We start from the raw sequence: 23,363 nt of genomic DNA, 5'->3' as shown, positions 1-23,363 counted from the left end.
AGGCGAGGTGGCAGGTGCCTGTAGTCCCAGCTACTCGGGAGGCTGAGGCAGGAGAATGGCATGAACCCGGGAGGCGGAGCTTGCAGTGAGCCGAGATCCAGCCACTGCACTCCAGCCTGGGCGACACAGCGAGACTCCGTCTCAAAAAAAAAAAAAAAAAAAAAACCTGGATGAAAGAAGTTGAAGAGGACACAAAAGAATTGGAAAGATATCCTGTGTTCCTGGATTGGAAGGATTAATATTGTTAAAATGTCCATAAAACCAAAGCAAATTACAGATTTAATGTAATACCTATCAAAATACCAATGAAATTCTTCACAGAAATAGAAAAACACAATTCTAAAATTTATATGGAACCACAAAAGATTAAGAATAGACAAAGCAATCCTGAGCAAAATGAAGAAAACTGGAGGAATTACATTACTTGATTTCAAATTATACTACAGAGCAATAGTAACCAAAACAGCATGGTACTGGCATAAAAACAGACATATAGACCAATGGAACAGAATAGAGAACCTAGAAATAAATCCACACATCTACAGTGAACTCACTTTCATTAAAGGGTTTTCATTAAAGGGGTCAAGAGCATACATTAGAAAAAGGACAGTCTCCTCAAAAAAATGGTGCTGGGAAAACTGGAAATCCATATTCAAAAGAATGAAACTAAACTCTATCTCTCACCATATATAAAAATCAAACCAAAATGGATTAAACACCTAAATCTAAGACCTCAAACTATGAAACTTCTACAAGAAAACATTGGGGGAACTCTCTGGGACATAGAACTAGGCAGAGATTTCTTGAGTAATACCCCACAAACACAGGCAACCAAAGCAAAAATGGACAAATCAGACCACATTAAGTTAAAAAGTTTCTGCACAGCAAAGAAAATAATCAACAAAGTGAAGAGACAACCCACAGAATGTGAGAAAATATTTGCAAACTACCCATCTGACAAGGGATTAATAAACAGAATATATAATAGCTCAAACAACTCTATAGGAAAAATGTCTAATAATCTGATTTTAAAAGGGGCAAAAGATTTGAATAAACATTTCTCAAAAGAAGACATACAGATGGAAAACAGGTATATGGAAACCTACTCAACATCATTGATCATTAGAGAAATACAAATCCAAACCACAATGAGATATTGTCTCACCCCAGTTCAAATGTGAGTGAATAACTCACTAAAAGTGAGGCAATAACAAATATTGGTGAGGATGTGGAGTAAAGGGAACCCTCTTACACTGTAGGTAGGAATGTAAGTTGGTATAACCACTATGGAGAACAGTTTGGAGGTTCCTCAAAAAACTAAGAATAGAGCTACCATGTGATCCAGCAGTCCCACTGGTAGGCATATACCCCAAAGAAAAGAAATCAGTATATCGAAGAGATATCTGCACACTCATGTCTATTGCAACACTAGTCACAAAAGCCAAGATTTGCATCAACTTAAGTGTCCATCAACAGATGAATGTATAAAGAAAATGTGGTACATATACACAATAAAGTACTATTTAGCCACAAAGAAGAATGAGATCCTGTCATTTGCAACAACATAGATGGAAATGGAGGTCATTATGCTAAGTGAAATAAACCAGGCACAAAAAGACAAACTTCGGGTTGGGTGAGGTAGCTCATACCTGTAATCCCAGCACTTTGGGAGGCCAAGGTGGCTGGATTACCTGAGGTCAGGAGTTCGAGACCAGCCTGGCCAACATGACAAAACACTGTCTCTACTAAAAATACAAAAATTAGCTGGGTGTGGTGGCACATGCCTGTAATCCCAGCTACTCGGGAGGCTGAGACAGGAGAGTGGCTTGAACCGCCTAAGGCGAAGGCTGCGGTGAACCAAGATTGCAGCACTGCACTTCAGCCTAGGCAACAGAGCAAGACTCCATCTAAACAAAAAAAAAAAAAAAAGAAAAGAAAAAAGACAAACTTGCCGTGTTCTCACTTATTTGTGGAAGCCAAAAATTAAAACCATTAAACTCATGGAGATAGAGAGGATAATGATGGCTACCAGAGGCTAGAAGGGTAGTGGGGGTTAAGGGGGAGGTGGGGATAGTTAATGGGTACAAAAAATAGAAAGAATAAATAATATCTAGCATTTGATAGCACAACAGGGTGACTATAGTCAATAATAATGTAATTTTAAAATAACTCAGAGTATAATTGGATCATTCATAACACAAAGGATAAACGCTTGAGGGGATAGATACCCCATTTACTCTGATGTGATTATTACGTATTGTCTGCCTGTATTAAATTATCTCATGTACTCTATCTATTATGTGCCCACAAAAGTGATAAATTAAGAATTTTTTAAGAATAAATGAAACACAGGGAGCTCCAGAACTGGGTAAACACAGGCTCTAGCCAGCAATGGGTGGGCCTGGGACCTTTACTTGGCTCGATGTGAGGACAGTGCCCTCCTCTCATGAGGACTCTTTTGTAGACTTGGCTTATATTATTATGCAATGCTTGTCACCTTTCATTAACTTTTCTTGCAAGCCTGCCTATTTCTTTCAACTCTATGTGGCCAGGAGAGGCTTTGTGTCACTATTTCAGATGCAGACACACATCTTAGGGAAAACTGTCTGCGAGCGACGGCTTTCTCAGCCACAAGTCAGAGAGGTGGAGAAATCAATTTGAATTCTGGGCATCCAATCAAATATTTAGAACAGGACACGTCACCCTTTGAAAGTTGCAAAGTAAACAGAAGTTCAGCCTGGGAAGCAAATGTACTTCTGATTATTTAAACTGAAGTTCTAGAGAGGACGGGATAGTCAGTGGTTCCAACAACTTCAATGAGGGAACTTCAGGCAAATGCGGAGAACAAATGCAAAGTAGCATCCACGTAGTCCTAGTAGCATCAGAACCCTATTAATATACTCACATCCTGGAAAATGTCTGTTTCAGGCTTTTAGCAATTATTATCTGCAAACTGTGTTGCCGTAAAGTTTGAATGTTTTTCATCAATTAGTAAGAATCCATACCCATGTCCTTATAAGTGTTTGCTTTTCTTTTGTATCATCAGCTAATAGACATTTAATGAAATACTAAGAAAACGTGCTCTCCCAGTGAAGAGACCACATTTCATATTCCTTCCAAGTCATCTCACCACCATATATTTATATTTCTGGATCTTTGTTAACTATATTTTCATCAGTGTCCCTTAAAACCTTGCTATTCAAAATATGATCCAGGGACCAGCAGCATCAATATCACATGGAAGTTTGTTAGAAAAGCAGACTCCCAGGCTGTTCCCCAGGCCCTACTGAATCAGAATCTGCAATCCCCCAGTGATTCACCCTACAGCGTGAGAGTGCTGAGCCAAAAGAGCATCTGTATCTGACAAATCTATAACCAACAAGAAAAGGCAAATACTTTTGCATAGAAAATCCAGGTACAATGGTATATATGTAGGCATACGCAGTGATAATACTAATGAATGCCAGTATGCTTACTGAATGCCAGACCCTGTTATAGGGTCATGACTCTTCACCACAACACAGGACGTAGGTACCATCCTCCTCATTTTTTAGATGATGCACAGAAGCACAGAGAGCGTAAGTAACTTTTACAAAATCACACAGTAAATCAGTGGAAGAGGCATGACTTGAACCCACGCAATTCGACTTCGGGGGGCAGGTTTGTAACCATTATACTCTACCACTACATTCACCATTCCTTAGCAGTGTGCACCTGTATTCAGGAAATTAAACAGTTGATTTGGGATCTGAAAGATAAAGCTAGATTGCTATCAGGCCCATCATTTTAGTTCAGTAACATTTAGAAACAGAGAACATAAAAGTTGGAGATCATAAAACTCTAAGAGAATGCCCTTGGGTATTTTCTGAGGACGCTGAAGCTCCGAGACGATGTGTGAAAACCAGTGGTTTTTCCAAAGGAGCGGAAAATTGGAGGCTATGATGTTTCCCATGATGTTTCCTGCCTCGTCTATGCCGCATCCTAATTCTTTCAGTGTTTGCTCTTCCAAAGATATTTCATACACATCAGATATCAAGTGACACCTTGTTCCTTTCTGAACTTGCATTCAAAATGTGAGAACAAAATCCTGTCATTTGCAATAGCATGGATAGAACTGAAGGACATTCTGTCAACTGAAATAAGCCAGGCATACAAAGACAAATAGCACATGTTCTCACTCATATGTGGGAGCTAAAAAAACCAAAATTGAACTCCTGAAGACCGAGAGTGAAATGACGGTTGCCAGAGACTGGAAAGGGTAGTAGGGACAGGGTTATAAAGTGAGGATAGTTAATGGGCAAAAAAATACAGTTAGAATTAATAAGATCAAGTGTTTGGTAGCACAATAGGGTGACTATAGCTAACAATAATTTATTGTATATTTTAAGATAACTAAAAGAGTAGAGGCTGGGCGAGGTGGCTGACGCCTGTAATCCCAACACTTTGGGAGGCCAAGGTGGGTGGATCACCTGAGGTTAGGGGTTCAAGACCAGCCTGGCCAACATGGTGAAACCCCGTCTCTATTAAAAATACAAAAAATTAGTTGGGCGTGGTGGCGTGAGCCTGTAATCCCAGCTACTTAGGAAGCTGAGGCAGGAGAACCACTTGAACCCAGGAGGCGGAGGTTGTAGTGAGCTGAGATTATGCCATTGCACTCCAGCCTGGGCAACAAGAGTGAAACTCCACCTCAAAAAATAAATAAATAAAGTAAAATAAAATAAAATAAAAGAGTAGCACTAGAATGTTCCTAATACAAAGAAATGATAAAAGCTTGAGGTGACGGATATCCCAATTACCCAGATTTGATCATCACACACTGTATGCCTGTATGAAAAGATCACATATACCTCATAAACATATACATCCATTACATACTCATAACAATTAAAAATACACTTTTTAAAAATCTGAGAATATCAATCCTGCTTTATAAGTTATTTTGCATCCTATTTGAAACCTCCTCATTCAAAATGTTATTGGGAGGATAGGCTGTGCTCACAAATCACACCTCAATATCCCTAATATTAAACACTGTAGCAATTTATATTCAAAGTATAATAGGAACTTCCAGGTGTTGTAGCCAAAGAGCTCTTCCTGTGATAAAACTCGGTCTGCCAGCTAGCTATAGAGTGCTAATTAAGATAGACTCTTCGTTTGGGCTCCAGAGTCATTTACCTGCTAAAGCTTAGCTCCACTAATACGTATGTAGATGAAAGGAGGGTAGAAGTCCAAGCGCAAATTAATGTGGCTACAGAATTTGTGCCATTTCATCTAAGATGCCGATTTTTAACCAAATGGTGCTTTCTGTCAACACTGAACATCCCACAAGGATTCTCTCAAGCCCAGAATGTTTGCAGAACGCCAGGCGGGGAGTTCCTGGAACAGACTTCAGAAGCCCAAGGAGGTTGAAAACTTCCTGTTTAAAGTACAACTTCTGCTATAAAAGGCATGAATCAACTTTCCTTTGGAAGCCTGCCCCTTCTGGGGAGAGGCAAGATAAAATATGCCATTCCCTTAAAATGCCACCCTCATGACGCCAACTATTTCTTGATTTAACCAGCAGTGCCCTTTCCATAACCTCTGTTTCACAGGCAAGGAAGGAGCTCCAGATCCAACTAGCAAAGATTGCCGTGTCCCTTGTGAAGCATGTGGTGTCAACATAAGTCACTTAATAATGGAAATGCTAGAGTGGGACCTAGTGACGCCCAAAGATCAAAAGCACAGTCAGGGCTCACCAAGCAGCCCTATCTCAGCCCACTCCTCCCAGAGCGCATGGTTCAGTGGCCCCGACGTGGGCTGGGGGCAGCTAGCAGCCTAGTCCCTCCCTGGAAAACAATGGAGTCAGCAGTCACAGATCAAACACCCTAAGAATTCACCCTAGTTCAGGGGCACTTACCTTGCACTGCCCAGACACACAGATGGCCGTGCCATTCTGATCACAAGGGGTGCCATCGATGACCTTCTCAGCTTGCCGTACATAGAAGCGGTAGCCCATTGCCTGGCAGTTCAATTCACATTTGCGATTGCCTTTCACTACCAAAATAAAATAAAATAAAGGTGAGGTATAAGCAATATCATCTCTGTGGAATCAACACCTTTTTTCTTCCTATAATTTTTATTGAGATAAAATTCATATAACATAAAATCAAGCATTTTAACCAACTACACAGTTCAATAAGTCTTTGTATATTCATAAGGTTGTATGTCCAACCACAACCATTATATAATTCCAGAACATTTCCATCAGCTCAAAAAGAAGCCCTGTGCCTGTGAGCTGTCATTTCAATTCCTCGCTCCCCCTAGATCTTGGCAACCACCAATCTACTTTCTGTCTCTATTGATTTGCCTATTCTAGACATTTCACAATCACACACTCTTTAAAAGTGCATGAAAGTTATCAGCTCTCCCCATATTCGATGACAGAGGGAAGGGATTGTATCTTGATCTATTTGCATATAGTAGTGATACAATGCTGAGTGAATATTATAAAGGAATTCTTAAAGACTCTCACCATGCAAGTAACAGATTCTACTTTTAGACATCCTCCCATGCTTTGCCATTGTCATAATTAATTATGTTGGTCCAAGACCAACCTAAATATATTTCATGTATCAGCAATCATAGTGAGCACACAATTTTTATGTTCACAAGTCTCACTCTGTAACCCAGGCTGGAGCACAGTGGCGCGATCTTGGCTCACAGCAACCTCTGCCTCCCGGGTTCAAGTGATTCTCCTGCCTCAGCCTCCCGAGTAGCTAGGATTACAGGTGCCTGCCAACACAGCCAGCTGATTTTTTTTTTTTTTTTTTTTTTTTTAGTAGAGACAGGGTTTCACCATGTTGGCCAGGCTGGTCTTGAACTCCTGACCTCAAGTGATTCACCCACCTCGGTTTCCAAAAGTGCTGGGATTACAGACATGAGCCACCACACCCAGCCATATTCTGCTTTTTAAACTTAATATCTACATGGTTATATCATCTGTATGCCTTTTTAAATGGCTGCAGCTTCCTGTAATAATTCCTCCATTATGAGATATTTAAGTGGCTTCTCCATCACTCTAGGTTGAAGTTCAAAGTTCTAAGCGATGGATAAAACCTCTTTCAAGAGCGGAACCTCGCCTACCTTTATGGCCTCATTTCCTCCTGTTCTTCCTTAAATTCACATTCCTAAATACACATTCTACACACAACTAAGCACTCCCTCTCTCTAGCCGTTGCTTAACTGTTCCTTCCCTCACTTGGTTGGCCTGCATTTGTAATTTGTTTGTATTTCCAGGTCACCTCCTCAGGAAGTCCTCCACGAATCTGGATCCCACCTGTACTTCTACCCCCTCTCAGGTTGATGTGTCCTCCTCTGTTTCAGGGCTAACCATGCTATGTTGCAGTGTGGTTTTGCGATAATACAGGGTGTCTCTGTCTTCTTCACTTTTGTATCCCAGGAACCCAGCACAGAGCTTGGCACATAGCAAATGCTAAACAAACCTCTGAGGAATCAAACAAGGGATGGATAAATGCATATCAGCCTTTTCTCCCCCTTGTCTTTCTCTCCCCTCCTCCTGCTAGATATATTTCCCTACCTCAGAGTGTTTCTCTACATTTCTATCACTTCATACCAAGCCTGGCACACAGACGGTGCTCAGTAAATGCTAAATTAATTACTGCTACAAGGAACATCTCAGAACAATTTAGTTGCTTCCAAAATAAGAATGAAAATAAATTTCAGGCAAGATATATTTCTATATCTGAAAGAGACAGACAAGCCAAGTACACACGGATTTAAAAAAAAAAAAAACAAAAAAAACTGTTTTGGAGACAAGACTAATGCTTTGCTCAGCCATAGCCTGTTCCAGGCTGTCTAAAATCAGATTACCAGATTGGATAATACTGACTTTTTCCTACACAACACGATACAGCATATTTCCCCAGTGTGGCTGCCTGACTGTCACAGCAATAAACTTCCTTCTATTCCAAAGCCAGTGAAAACCTCTAACAGGAAATAACATGGAGCCTCTGGGACCGCATGGTTCCGGATGATTGCATCATCTAGGTACTCTGAGCTCTATCTTAGAAGTCAAGAGACCTGGTTTCTTCCCTTGGCTGCCCAAAAGATGTAAGAGGTTATTTGGGGGGGAAAAAAAATAAAAGAATACCAAAATGGAAGCACCTTTGGGATTTATTTCAAACCAAATCATCATTTGATAGATTAAAACACAGGCTTAAGAAAGGAAGTGACAAGTTGGAGGCAAAACTCATCTCCTACAACTTGCTTTCTCATTTCATCTATCAAGACCCTATTCCCTCTCTCCCCAGCTCCTGACTTTCTCAAGCACTAGAACTATCCAGGTGCCTTGCACTGTAAGTAATAAAAGTGCCTGTGAAAAGCAGCCTCATCTGAGAAAGGGTTTGGGGTCCTCACTTCTCTTGGCTTCCTCCCAACTATCTCTATCCTTTGAGATACTATCTTTTGGGGCCACAATTTTATTCCTCAATATTTGCAAACATACTGCAGAACATTCTGAGGGAAAAAAAAACAACAAAAAAAGCTAAACACGAGACAATTACAGTAGAATCTCCAAATGGCCACAAGAAAAGAGCCCAGAGGAATAGCCTTAACTCTGGGCTCCTCCCACCAGTAGACATTGGGGACACTGCATCCGCCTTCTCAGACTTGCAACTAGGAGATAACCGAAACCTGAGGACAAGGGACTTCTTAACAAAACTGCCTAGCATCCTGTTGCCTTAGAAAATACTCACCCTAGTTCTTCTCATAAAATTATGTAATGACTTCTCTAGACCCTGCATAGACTTCCTACCCACTGCCTCCACCTTTGTGTCTGTGTGAGATAGGGTCTCGTTCTGTCACTCAGGCTGGAGTGCAGTGGTACATTCTTGGCTCACTGCCATCTTGACCTCCCAGGCTCAAGCCCTCCTCCCATTTCAGCCTCTTGAGTAGCTGGGACTACAGGTGTGCGCCACCACACCCAGCTAATTGTTGTATTTTTTGTAGAGATGGGGTTTTGCCATGTTGCCCAGGGTGGTCTTGAACTCCTGGTCTCAAGTGATCCTTCTGCCTTGGTCTCCCAAAGTGCTAGGATTACAGGCATAAGCCTCTGCCCCCAGCCCCCAACTCCTTTAAAATTCCTCATAAAAATACATTTGGGCTGGGCACAGTGGCTCATGTCTGTAATGCCAACGCTATTGGAGGCTGAAGCAGGAGGACTGCTTGAGCCCAGGAGTGTGAGACCAGCCTGGACAACATAATGAGACCCTGTCTCTACAAAAAAAAAAAAAAAAAAAATTAGCTGGGCGTGAGGGTGCACGCCTGTAGTCCCAGCCACTCAGGAGACTGAGGCAAAAGGATCCTTTGAGCCCAGGAGTTTGAGGCTGCAATGAATTGTGATTCTACCACTGCACTCCAGCCTGCATGACAGAGCAAGAGCAAGATCCCATTTCAAAAACAACAACAACAACAACCTTTGAAGGGTTTCAAATTAAGGTTTTGCAAGGATATTCACCTTATTCTTTTTTTTTTTTTTTTTTTTTTGCCTTTAAGTAAAGTACAATTCTGATGCCAGGAGACTCTTCTCTAAGCAGATTTTGTCAGGTTTTGTTGGTGCGGGGAAAGGGGGAAAACAGAAGGGGTGCCACAAGCTGGAAGCAATGGGATAAGAGGAAGTGGGCACCAACTTCTCTCTGTTTCTCTCCTTCTTTGTTCTCATCTGCTTCCTGAATGTCCTCCCTGCCTCCAAATGAACATTTCACCGTCCACACACTAAAGCAGTGATTCTTACTGTGGTCCTGGGACCAGCATCACCAGCATCACCTGTGTACTTGCTAAAAATCCAAATTCTTGGGCCTCACCCCAGACATCCTGGATCAGAAACTCTGGGGATGAGGTCTAGGACATGGTCAAGTTTGGGAATCATTGCTCTAAGGAAAACCAAGCAGTGAGCCAACTTGGAAGCAGCTGACTCTTATTTTGAATCAAAGATATTCAGATCCCACGCCTGAAATTAAAAGATAATATAACCCCAAATATAGGCACTCTAATTAAATTTGGGATATTACCAGGTATCTGGAGCCCTGATATTTAAAAGCCCTCTAATCATGAAAAAAAAAAAAATGCTGGTGACTATACAAGAAAATTTAGGTTACTAAGAGTAAAGCAACTAAAAGCTAAAGAGTTTACCCTTGAATACAAGATTTAAATCACTTATTGAATTCTGTTTCCTTGGAAAAGCCATTGATATAGTAGTGAAGATTTTTTTAAAAAGTAATAAACTCAAAAGAAAAAGAAAATAGAAAAGGAGTTAACGGTTACAAAATTTAGGAAACCTGAAAGCAGAAGGACTCATCGTAATGACTAAGCCAACCCAAGAAAGCTGATCCTAAGCAGCAATAAAAGCAGCAAAGCTACGCAGCATTACAGAGTCTCCAAAAGGTAACTTTGGAAATGGGGGAGAAAGCAGACCTAAAACTGGAACAACTATGTCTAAGAGTTGTAAGAAGTAGTTAGAGGTTCTGCTTTCCAGAATGGCTGTCAGTGCCTCTGAAAATCAACTCTTCCATAAAGGCAAAAGGCAAAAGGCAACTAGAGCAGCTCTACTAATATTTTGGACAAAGTAGACTTTAAGTCAAAGATTGTTACTAGAGATAAGAACATTTTATAATAATAAAAGAGTCAATCCATAAGGAAGACATAACAATCAAGCCCCTAAATACATAAAGTAAAAACTGACAGGCTGGGTACAGTGGCTCATGCATGTAATCCCAACACTTTAGAAGGCCAAGGTGGGCTGATCACCTGAGATCGGGAGTTTGAAACCAGCCTGGCCAACATGGAAAAACTCCATCTTTATCAAAAAATACAAAAATTAGCCAGGCGTGGTGGCATGTGCCTGTAATCACAGCTCCTTGGGAAGCTGAGGCAAGAGAATTGCTTGAACTTGGGAGGCGGAGGTTGCAGTGAGCCGAGATCATGCCACTGCACTCCAGCCATGGGTGACAGAGCAAGACTCCATCTCAAACATGCACACACACACACACACACACACACACCCCCCCAAACAAACAAACCTGACAGAATTGAAAGAAGAAAGAGACAATAATACAACAGTAGTTTCAAACTTTGATATCCCACTTTCAATAATAAATAGATCAATGAGACAGAAGATCAATATTGAAATACTTGAATAACACTATAAACTAATTAGTCTTAGATATCTACAGCAGATCAATAAGGAAATAGAATACTTGAACAACACTATAAACCAATTAGACTGAGATATCTATAGAAGATCAATAAAGATAGAGAATACTTGAACAACACTATAAGGCAATTAGATAGCTATAGAACACTCCACCCAACAGTAGCAGAATACACATTCTTCTCAAGTGCACATGAAACATTCTCCAGGAGGGAATAAATGTTGGGTTATAAAACAAACTCTAATAAATTTTAAAATATCAAAATAATGAAAAAGTGTGTTCTCTGACCACAACTGAATGAAATAAAAAATAGCAGAAAAAGATTGGGTAACTTTTTAATACGTGGAAATTAAACAACATACTCCTAAATAAAGAATCAAGAAAAAAAAAAACACAGGAAAATTAGAAAATACTTTGAGGGCCAGGAACAGTGCTCATGCGTGTAACCTGTAACTTCGGGAGTCAAAGGCAAGAGAATCACTTGAGGCCAGGAGTTTGAGACCAGCATGGGCAAAATAGTGAGACCCTACCTCTTAATTGTATTTCTATTTACTATCAATGAGTATTCTGAAAACGAACTTGCAAAAGAAATTCAATTTAAAATAGCATTAAAAATAATAAAAATATTTAAGAATAAGTTTAATTGAAGAAGATTTATTTATTGAAAACCTCAAAATATTGTTGAAATAAATTAAGGAAGATCTAAACAAATGGAAAGATATCACATTTTCTTGGATCTAAAGATTTAACATTGTTAAGATGGCAATACTCTCCCATATTGATCTACAGATTAAACACAAACTACCAAATGGCCTTTTATTTTTCTGAAGGTAATCCTAAAATTCACACAAAAATGCAAGGGACCAAAGAAAAACAGCTGGAGGATTCATATTTCCTGATTTTAAAACTTCCTACAAATCAACAGTAAGTGTGGTATTTTCATAAGGCTAAACACATAGATAATGAATAGAACTTAAGAGTCTAGTTATAAACCCTTACATTTATGGTCAATTGATTTTTGACACAGGTGCCAAGACAATTCAATAGGGAAAAAACACTGTTTGCAGCAAATGACAGCAGGATAACTTTGCATATCTACCATGCAAAAGAATTAAGTTGGATCCCTACCTCATACCATATACAAAAGATAACTCAAAATGGATCATCAACCTTAATGTAAAAACTAAAACTATAAAATTCCTAGAAGAAAATGGGTATAAATCCTTGTGATCCTGGATTTGGCAATGGTTTCTCAGATGATATGATATCAAAAGAATAAGTGACAATAAATAAATAAATTGAACTTCATTATAATACTTCATTGAGAAAATGACACAACAACGCATGGAATGGGACAAAATTTTTGCAAATTGTATATCACATAAGAGACTTGTATCCAGAATCTGTAAATAACTCTTATAACTCAGCAATATAAAGACAACCCCATTTTTAAAATGGACAAAGTGTTTGAATAAACATTTCTCCAATGAGGATACACAAATGGCTAATAAGCACATGAAAAGATGCTCAACATCAATAGTCATTTGGGGCATACAAACAAAACCACAATGAGATACAACTTCACACTCACTACGATGGCTAAAATAAAGAAGACAGAGAATGACAAGTGTTGACAAGGATGTAGAGAAATTAGAACCATTACACAATGCTGGTGGGACTCTAAAATCAAATTGCCCTTTTGGAAAATATACGGCAGTTCCTCAAAATGTTAAACATAGAGTTACCACATGACCCAGCAACTCTGCTTTTAGGTTTATACTCAGAAGAAATGAAAATCTACGTTAACACAAAAATGTGTACATAACTATTCATAACACTTGTCTTTGTTTGGGCTGCTATAACAAAACACCTTAGATTATGTCATTTATAAACAACAGAAAAGGCTGGGCATGGTGGCTCACCACCTGTAATCCCCGCACTTTGGGAGGCCGAGGCGGGCAGATTGCTTGAGATCAGGAGTTCGAGACCAGCCTAGCCAACATGATGAAACCTTGCCTCTAATAAAAATACAAAACTTAGCCAGGCATGGTTGCACACGTCTGTAATCCCAGCAACTCAGGAGGCTGAGGCAGGAGAACTGCTTGAACTTGGGAAGCAGAGGTTGTAGTGAGCCGAGATAGCGCCACTGCACTCCAGCCTGGGTGACAAAGCAAGACTCTGTCTCAAAAAAAAAAAAAAAAAAGAAAGGAAAGAAAGGAAAGGAAGGAAGGAAGAAAGAAAAGAAAGAAAGAAAGAAAGAAAGAAAGAAAGAAAGAAAGAAAGAAAGAAAGAAGGAGAGAAAGAGAAAGAAAACAACAGAAATGTATCCCTCAGTTCCAGAGGCTGGGAAGTCCAACATCAAAGTGCCAAAAGATTCAGTGTCTGGTGAAGGCTCTGTCTGCTTCACAGATGGCACCTTGTTGCTGTTTTCCTCGCATATCAGAAGATGCAAGGGAGCTTACTCAAGTCTCTTTTATGAGGGTACTAATCCCATTGATGAGGTTGGAGCCCTCATGACTTAATTCCAAAAGGTCCCACCTCTTAATGATATCACATTGAGTATTAGGTGTCAGCATACGAATTCTGGGGTGACACTAACATTCAAACTATAGCAGCAGCATTATTCATAACAGCTAAAAAGGGGAAACAACTGAAATGTCTCTCAACTGGTGAATGGACAAACAAAATGTGGTATATCCATACAATGGAATATTATTTGACAACAGGAAGGATTAAAGTATGGATACATGCTGTAGCATTGATAAATCTTCAAAACATTATGCTAAGTAAAAGAAGCCAACCATATAAGGCCACATATTATATAATTCCATTCACATGAAATGCCCAGAATATGCAAATCCATGGAGAAAGAAAGTAAATTAGGGGTTGCCAGGGCCTGAAGAAAGGGGATAATGTGGAGTGACTGCTAACAGGTATTGGCTTTCTTCTTAGGATAAGGAAAATGTTTGCAATTATGTCGTGATAATAGTTACATAATTGTGAATATACTAAAACAACTAATCTGGTGAATTTTATGATATATGAATTTTATTTCAATAAAGTAATTTTACAAAAAGGAAAAGAAGCAATTGGTTTCCCAGATTCACAGGAAATCATCAAATAAATAACTCAAGACAATTTCTGTTTCCAGATTGCAGGAGTCTATCAAGTGCCCAGGAAAATGGTGTCAGGACTGGGATTTGATCTTTCCCTACTTACAATCAATAAGTTATCCTGTTACTGTTTCATGGATACAAACAGAAGATAGAAGGTTTCTGAGTGAGCGATAAACAAGAGCAAGCAGCGTGAGCATTAGTATGTGTCAGTTTCCCTTGCCCCCAAGCCCCACAAGGGCAATGCATAAGGGCAGGGCCCATGGATACTGCATATACAGTGGCTTTGTATTGCAGCTGAAGAACACTGAAGTTGAGAGATCTATTGCTTTTATTGAAAGCAATAAGCAACCCTACTATTTGTCCTGAAAGGAGACTTATCTTATCCCTCAAGGTTGCTCACTGCAAATACAAGCCTGAGAAATAATCCGATTTTAGGGTGGTCAAGGCCTTGCATTCTTGGTATACTCCAAAGACTTGTAAGAGTACAAGAGACCCATGAAGAAGTGTCTCCCAATAAATAGATAAAAATAAACCCTCATGAAGGTCACATCACTTGAAATTTCAAGACACTGGGACAAAGAAAAGATAATAAAGCATCCTGAATAGAAACAAAATAGTATTGGATTTCTCAACAATAACTTTGATGGCTGAACAATAATTGAGTATGCCTTATAATTTTTGAGGCACAGTCATTTCAAAATTAGCATTCCATATCTCGTCAAATTATTAATCCTTAGGAGAAAATAAAGCATTTCAGAAATGCAATTCTCACTCAATTTACCTGTCATGCACCCTTACAGGAGGATGTAGACTACCACAATAAAGGAGTAAAACAAGAAAGTAGAACGTGTGGGATCCAGGAGACTGAATATCTAAGCCAAAAAAAGAAGCAAAGAGAATGTTCAGGACTAGGAAGAAAGGAGTTCTCAACAAGACAGCTGTACACTAGGAAAAGACTAGAGCAGGTCAGAGAGTTCCAGGAGAGAATTCTTCAAGATGAAATGGGTAGAATACCCAATACATTTTGAGATATTGAGATTTTAAGATGTTGAGACATGAAGCTACTGAAAGATGATGTACACAATTTAGAAGAGCTTGGGTTGAATTAGTATGAAGTACATAGAAAAGAAGGCAAACTAAAAATCAAAAGGTATTTATCAACAAAAGGAAGTCAGATTTCAGGAAACGAAATATAATCCCAGTATATGTAGTAGATGCTTCACTATGGTGCTAAGATAACCTACCCCTACCTGCCAATCCCAGTCAGTCACACCCCCCAGCAGTTAGGAGCTGGCTCATAGGTGTGAATTTCTGGAGCTTGCGCTGTGCCTGAGGGAGCTGCCTCCCCCAAGGTTAAGCTCCTCCCCAGGGACAGCTCCACCTAATGACTGGTCCTCTGGTACAAAGGCCCACCCTGTCTCAATTGCTGGTAACTCTTCAGGGCTCTCCCTGCTCAGAGCTTCCTGTAGGACAAGTTGAGGCCTTGGTGTGACTGCATCACAGCCCAACTTTCCCTCTGTCCAATCCTGCCTCCCACATCCATCACAGGTGTTGTGCCCCAAGGAACACTGGGCACAAATCTCTGCTTTAGGATCAGTGCTCTGGAAATCTGACCTAAGGTAATATATCACATGACTCCAGTGTGAAATGCATGTACATAGTCATCATACTGTAAGCAATGGTTATTAATCTAAGCCAAATTACGACAATTATATTGAGAGGGTGTAGGATGGGGAGTGTGTATGCATGGTGAGGTCTAGGGAGAGGCTAATGAAAGAGGACAAGATCTTCATTTTTTGTTTTTTAAAAATTATTTTACTTTAAGTTCTAGGGTACATGTGCACAACGTGCAGTTTTGTTACATATGTATACATACGCTGTGTTGGTTTGCTGCACCCATTAATTCGTCATTTATATTAGGTATTCCTCCTAATGCTATCCCTCCCCCATCCCCCCACCCCACAACAGGCCCCGGTGTGTGATGTTCCCCACCCTGTGTCCATGTGTTCTCATTGTTCAGTTCCCACCCATGGTGAGAACATGCGGTGTTTGGTTTTCTGCCCTTGTGACAGTTGCTCAGAATGATGGTTTCCAGCTTCATCCATGTCCCTACAAAGGACATGAACTCATCCTTTTTTATGGCTGCATAATATTTCATGGTGTATATGTGCCACATTTTCTTAATTCAGTCTCTCATTGATGGACATTTGGGTTGGTTCCAAGTCTTTGCTACTGTGAATGGCGCTGCAATAAACATATGTGTGCATGTGTCTTTATAATAGCATGATTTATAATCCTTTGAGTACATACCCAGTAATGGGATCACTGGGTCAAATGGTACTTCTAGTTCTAGATCCTTGAGGAATTGTCACACTGTCTTCCACAATGGTTGAACTAGTTTACACTCCCACCAACAGCGTAAAGGCCTTCCTATTCCTCTACATCCTCTCCAGTACCTGTTGTTTCATGAAGATCTTCATTTTCAACAGAACAAATTTAAAATGTAAAAACCCAGAATTAGCCGGGCGCAGTGGCTTATGCCTATAATCCCAGCACTTTGGGAGGCCGAGGTGGGCAGATCACGAGGTCAGGAGATGGAGACCATCCTGGCGAACATGGTGAAACCCTGTCTCTACTAAAAATACAAAAAACTAGCCGGGCAAGGTGGCAGGCACCTGTAGTCCCAGCTGCTCGGGAGGCTGAGGCAGAGGAATGGCGTGAACCTGGGAGGTGGAGCTTGCAGTGAACAGAGATCATGCCACTGCACTCCAGCCTGGGCGACAGAGCAAGACTCTGTCTCCAAAAAAAAAAAAAAAAACAAAAATAAAAACAAAAAACGAATTAACAATGTAAGTATTATTTAGACATAAGGTAAAAATCAGAAGAACAGCTAAAATGGTTGGGGAATAGGAAAGATAGGGAAGGGGCAAACTTTTAGAACTATTTGACTCTATAAAACATATACACACATAACTTGAAAAATCAATTTTTAAAAAATCTAGAAAATAACTCTAACAATTCAGGTTCTTAGAAACAAAATCCTTCTGTGCAGTTATTATTAATGGGAGGTCCCTCTCATCTCTATTCAAAATCAACAAAAAACTACAAAACTCCTTGCTGTCTTCTTAGGAATTTTGCATAAGTGGAAGACACTTGCAAAAGGGAATGCTGTCTTCTAGGGAAGCAAAATGTGGCTAAAGTGTTGAGGTTTTGGATTTTAGGGAGCCTTGCTACTGCATAGGTTTGCATTTGCTCTCAGTCAGCAAGAAGGAGACTTTGGGAAGGAAGGGAGGGGCCAAAAAGGGGAAGGAAACAAGGTTCAAGCTTTTCCCACAATTGCACATTCTCCTGCTCTCATTTAAGTGGGGAGAAAAATTGAGGTACGAAAAGAGGAGATTCCGTGCATAAACATGTGAAGCTGTTCCTGGAGAATAGGTAACATCTGTGCTTAGCTGCAGATCCATTCAAACTTCACAAGGTCACTTCAAGTTGAGCACTGAAGCCCTCACTTCCTAGGCTCAAGTTCTTTTCTTTTCTTTTCTTTTTTTTTTTTGTGGAATATACGATATCCCTGTTCAAGCACTGTAGCCTAGTAAACGCAGCTCATAAAACTTGGAGGTGGCAGGGTGCTTACCCAACACATGCTGATGAGTGAAGTGTAAATGAATTAGAAACATGTGGATACAATGTCTTAAGTGTGTATGCAGGGGTTAAATAAAATAAGGTGCTTGCTCAAAGCAAAGCAATGGACCAGTTTGCAGCATTTGGTCTAGTAACTAATCCAGGAATAGCAGGAGCCACAGCAGCGCCAGGCTTCTCCTCCACTGACTGCATTATCTACGTATTATTGCTCCTGTTTATGACAAAGTATCCTCCTGCCCTTGGATTCCAAACTCTGGACTAGACTCAGATGATTACTATTTAAAATGCTTTCTCCCAGACTGCATTTTCCAGGACAAAGTTATGGAAAATAAGATGAAGAGAATGATTCTCAGAGCCCAGGCTCTTCTCTGGAATTAGAAAACTGTTCTGAAAAAGTCAGAAGAGAAGAGGGGTGAGACTAAGTCTTAGCTTTTCCTGTTCTGAAAAAGAAAACTGTTTTGAGTGCTTTCCATTATTAAAGGTTAAATGCAAAAACACACAGCTTATCAATTGCCTAATACCCCAAACCTTCCATCCCACACTTGGAATTTTTTTTTTTTTTTGAGACAGAGTCTCGCTCTGTTGCTCAGGCTGGAGTGCAGTGGCGCTATCTCAGTTCACTGCAAGCTCCGTCTCCCGGGTTCACGTCATTCTCCCACCTCAGCCTCCCGAGTAGCTGGGACTATAGGCGCCCGCCACCTCGCCCGGCTAGTTTTTTGTATTTTTTTAGTAGAGATGGGGTTTCACCGTGTTAGCCAGGATGGTCTTGATCTTCTGACCTCGTGATCCGCCCACCTCGGCCTCCCAAAGTGCTGGGATTACAGGCTTGAGCCACCGTGCCCGGCCCCCACACTTGGAATTTAAACTTTAGAAGTTAATACTGAATGTCCTTTAAGGGGCATTTCTAAAGGCAATGTCCTTTAGAAACTTTAGAAGTGCCCTACTGAATCTTACTTTACTGACTGTTTTAATAGGCTTGGATATCTGGATTAGAAACAGTGAACAAAAATGTCTTTTTAAATTTTCATTTTATTTTTCTTTCTACAGCATTACTGAGGTGTCATCACACACAAAAACATCCCTTTTAAGCCCTGAAAAAAATCATTGGCTCAATTTTCTATCAATATGCTTCTTAGCACTGCTCATACTTAAACACAGTTCTAATTGTCCACAACACTGTGATTCAGAGGCTTTCAAACTTTAATGTACATCAGAATTACCTGGGGGTCTTTTGTTAAAACAAGGCTGAGGGACATGGACCCCACTCCCTGGAGTTTCTGATGCAGTAGGTCTAGTGTGGAGCCCAAGCATGTTCATTTCTAACAAGTTCCCAGGTGATGCCAGTGCTGCTGGTCCGGGAGCCACACCTGGAGAACCTCTGCTCTAACTGAAGCTTCTGAACGAGGATAGAGAAAGGAAACCTTGCTTGTAACCAGGCTACTAGCTGACACCCTGGGAATGCACTGCCATAGCTAAAATACAAACTGATGTTTTGCTACTTAAATAAAAGGTTAGTTTTATACTTGAAAGCTAGACAGTGAAGACTGCAGCCCTCAGGAGGCCTTGCAAGGGGGAAGTTTCCTTTTGAATTTTCAGCTATGGTCTGTCTATGCTGCACAGAAAACAGAGGGGACAGGAACTTCTCTTCCCTTTTTAGCTGCATTTGGATTTAGCAGGCATTTGGATGTAGCTGCCTAACTTAGTCCTAGCTTTTGTAAAGTTTGTAAGTCTAGGGTTTACTGAGCACCTACTATATGTTAGACCCTTTATATAAATTAATTCAGCCAATCCTTGCCTACGGAGGACAAGGACCCTGAGGGTCAGGCAAGTTTAGTGACTTGGTTACAACCACATGGTTGGTAAGTGGTAGAGCTCAGCTGTAAACAGGTCCATGTGACTGAAATGTCATTGTTACCACTGCACCCCCCACCTCACTACTCCACTCTGGAACCCAAAGATACTCCAAACAGAGCTTCCCACTGCTGTGCTGTGCTGTGCTGCCAATGGGCTACAGCTGTGGCACCACTGGGGCCACAAAGTCCCCTGCCGCAGGCCAGATTACCTACCTACCCCCACCCTACTTGGATCTCATGGGGGCCTGGGGACTTTCTGCTTCCCTTAGGGCAGCCAGTTAAATAAAGGAAGCCTCCCTCCTACAGCCCAGAAAGTTGCCCCTGTTTCTGTTCTGGATTTCTAACACCATGCCTCTGCCTCCTACGCAATCCCCTGGTCTACTCCCATCAGCTGCAAGAAACCTGTGCAGAACTGCATGGGTCTGCCCTGGTGCTGGACATGGGAGATGGCTGTCAACCTCTCCTTCTGTTCCCTCTTTCTGCACCCCCTGGCTGCCAGCTTTCAATCTTCTGCTGGGTTGCCAATCACTAATGCACATTTCTAGAGCACAACCCAATTTTCTCAAGGACAAGGATGCATCTCTGTCAATGGCAACAAGCATTCTAGAAAACTCTTTCAATCCCTGTTATTGGCTCTACCACCAAGCTATATCATTCATTCACTGTGAGTTCTCCTCCTCCCTTTCACTTCTTCTGCCAAATCCCAGCCCAGGCCTTCATCAGCGTGTGTTAGAGGCTACACATTCTCCTAGCTGGTCTCCCTGACTCCAAGCTCCCTGCCCTCTTCCCCATTTGTCTGGCTCAAGCTATATTATCCCCAAACCTTCCTTCTTCAGGTCACCTTCCCTTCAAGAACCTGTTGTAGCTTTATACTCCTCCTTTCCCACCACTCCTAAAGAACCACCCTCCAACCATCACTTCTTCTCCAAATGCCCCGTGCTCCTTCTCCACCACCATGGTTTTGTACACACTGTTCCGCAGGCTGGTGTGTCCCACATTCTATTCTCTCCCTAAATAAATTCTACCTGACCTTGCAGATGTGACTCCTGGAATCTTCCTCTATCATAGCCACTCCTATTAATCTTGCTATCTCTGCACTACATGGACCATCACAGCTGGAAAGACCCCAACCAATCCTTTCATTCTACACAGTAGAAAACTGACACCCAGAAAAGTGAAAATACTTGTCTAGAGTCATACTGTTTGTCAATGACCTCACTGCACTTAAAATATTGCACAGAGATTTCCTAAACTGATTATAATGACACCCAACCTGGCTAGAGTGCTTGCACTGTACCAAGTACTGTGTGAGACACTGCATATATATTAGTTCATGTCACTCTTAGAGAAGTAGATACTATTACTATCCCATTTTACAGATGAGAAACCTTTGGCTCAGATAGGTTAAGTAACTTGCTAAAACCCACACTGCTAGAAAGTGGTGGAGCTAGCAGGATTCAAATTCAGATTTGACTTAGAATTCTACCCTCAGTGCCCGATTAAACTCTTCTTTCCTCTGAGTACGTATTCTCCCTCTAAGCAGATGCTCACCCTCTCAAGGTCAAGGACAGTGCCTGGCATGGTGCCATGTATGAAGCAATGCTCGTTCATTCACCAGATGTTTATTGAGCACCTGTTGTATGCCAGGCACTGTGCCAGGATCTAGAAATAAGCAAATTACTAAGACAGAGTCCCTGCCCTCATAGGACAATCGACATTTATTCATTCATGGATTTGTTTACTCAGCAAATACATATTGAGGATCTTATTCCAGATACTATAGTAAGTACCAAAGAAATAATTTTAAAAGGAGACCAGGTCCTCGACCTCCTGTAACTACAATTTCATGGGGAAGACAGGTATGAATTAACTAGTCACACAAATAAGTGTGAAATTACAGCTGTGAAACAGGAGTAGAAGTTTACTATGTGAAGGGGAGTGGAGGAAGGAGGAGCATTCCAGGCAGAGATACATCCAAAGGCCAGGAGCACGAAGCACACAAGATGCTGGGAGACATTCCTCATGGCTGAAGTAGAAAGCACAAGCTGATACCTGGTGAGGCTGCAGAGGTAAACCAGCAGCCCAGGTCATGCAAGACCATTGTTCTCATAGAAACAATGAGCAAACTTGTCTAGAGTCCTGGGAAGTGCTACAGCTTGCATCCTGCACACTTAAAACCCAAACAGGGAACAGCAGTGGCTTCTTGTTTATAGAAAGTTCCTAGACACATAGTTTCATGGGATTTGGCTACGCCAACCTTGTCCAAGTTATCCAACCTTTTTCTGAAATGTTTCCTATTTCTCTCATGTCAGATTAAATCTAAAGCTGGAAAAAGTGACTGAGAACAAATGCCATTATGAAAAGGCACCATACCATTCAAAAGTCTTCACGCTGTGTGACACGTTGTGTTACATCTTAAAATGTTATATTTAATAAAAAGTAAGTTGGAAAGGGGTTCTGCCAGTAGAAAGTCAGTCTGGCCAACTGTCAGGAAAGCGGCTTGACAGCTGCAGCAGAAGCGGGAGGTCATGGCCAGTGTTTTACAGCTTGGGAAAATGTCTAACTATCTGAGAAGATATATGTGTTAAAACACAGAATAGATACGTATCCTCCAGCAAAACGATGTGGCTGGGGTTTCTCCTGTCAAGAACTGAGGCTGCTGAGAGCTGTGAGAAGGATGCCAGGGAAGGGAACTCTGGTACAAACTGCCACGTAAAGGTCTTAGAAACTAGACAAAGTCAGAGGCAGAGGAAGTGGTAGCACCTCTGCAGGCAATACTTCCCATCCCCTGCTATTACCATCTCAGGAAATAGGTATATGGATAGGTGTGTGTGTGCATATGTATGCATGTACATGTTTTATGTGTGTACATGCATATGTGTATATTATGTATGTATATGTATATATGGTGTAGATGTGTGGGCATATCAGAGTATGTGTGTATTTATAGGGCATATGTGTATGTGTGTTTACATATATACATGTGTCTACATGTGTGTATACATGTGTACATGTATATGTAGATACGTGTGTGCACATCCACACATTTCATTCAGAGTCTATTGGTACCAGGTCAAAGCACTCAACAGTGATAGGAGCATGCGGGTTCATCAGGTGGAAAAGCTCGGCACTTGAACGCGTGGGTCCACTCAGCGAATCCCGACGCCTGAACAATAGGCCGTGCGCTCAACAAAGTCTGTCTGTCTCTGTGTGTGTGTGTGTGTATGTGTGTGTGTGTGTGTGTGTATCTCTTCAAAACACTGAGAAGCAGACTTGGGAGACACTGGAAAAAGAAGGTTTTAGCAGGAATAGAGTTTTGATGGCTTCAGGAAAAGAATGTTCTGGTATGACATCATCCAGGAATTCAGGGAGAACTCCAAGGAACCCCAGTTCCCGTCATCTTTTTTTTGGGAGTTGGGGGACAGGTCTCACTCTGTGGCCCAAGCTGAAGTGCAGTGGCATGATCTCAGTTGATTGGCAGCCTCTGCCTCCCGGGTTCAAGTGATTCTCCTGCCTCAGCCTCCTGAGTAGCTGGGATTATAGGC

The 23,363-nt window shown here is 41.1% G+C and overlaps 1 protein-coding gene across 2 annotated transcripts in view; it reads right to left on the bottom strand.

Annotated features, from left to right (window-relative positions):
- The window catches only part of THSD4 (thrombospondin type 1 domain containing 4), a 687,670-nt gene that overhangs the window by 373,693 nt on the left and 290,614 nt on the right, over positions 1–23,363 (bottom strand). For both annotated transcript variants that reach the window (XM_045395681.2, XM_073996160.1), the window contains one exon: positions 5,897–6,033. In XM_045395681.2, coding sequence (XP_045251616.2) covers positions 5,897–6,033 — 137 coding nt within the window. The remainder of the gene's footprint in view (positions 1–5,896; positions 6,034–23,363) is intronic.

The sequence above is a fragment of the Macaca fascicularis genome, chromosome 7 (genome assembly GCF_037993035.2).
Source record: "Macaca fascicularis isolate 582-1 chromosome 7, T2T-MFA8v1.1".
Classification (NCBI taxonomy): Eukaryota; Metazoa; Chordata; class Mammalia; order Primates; family Cercopithecidae; genus Macaca; species Macaca fascicularis.
This window is presented reverse-complemented; position numbering and strand designations above follow the sequence as displayed.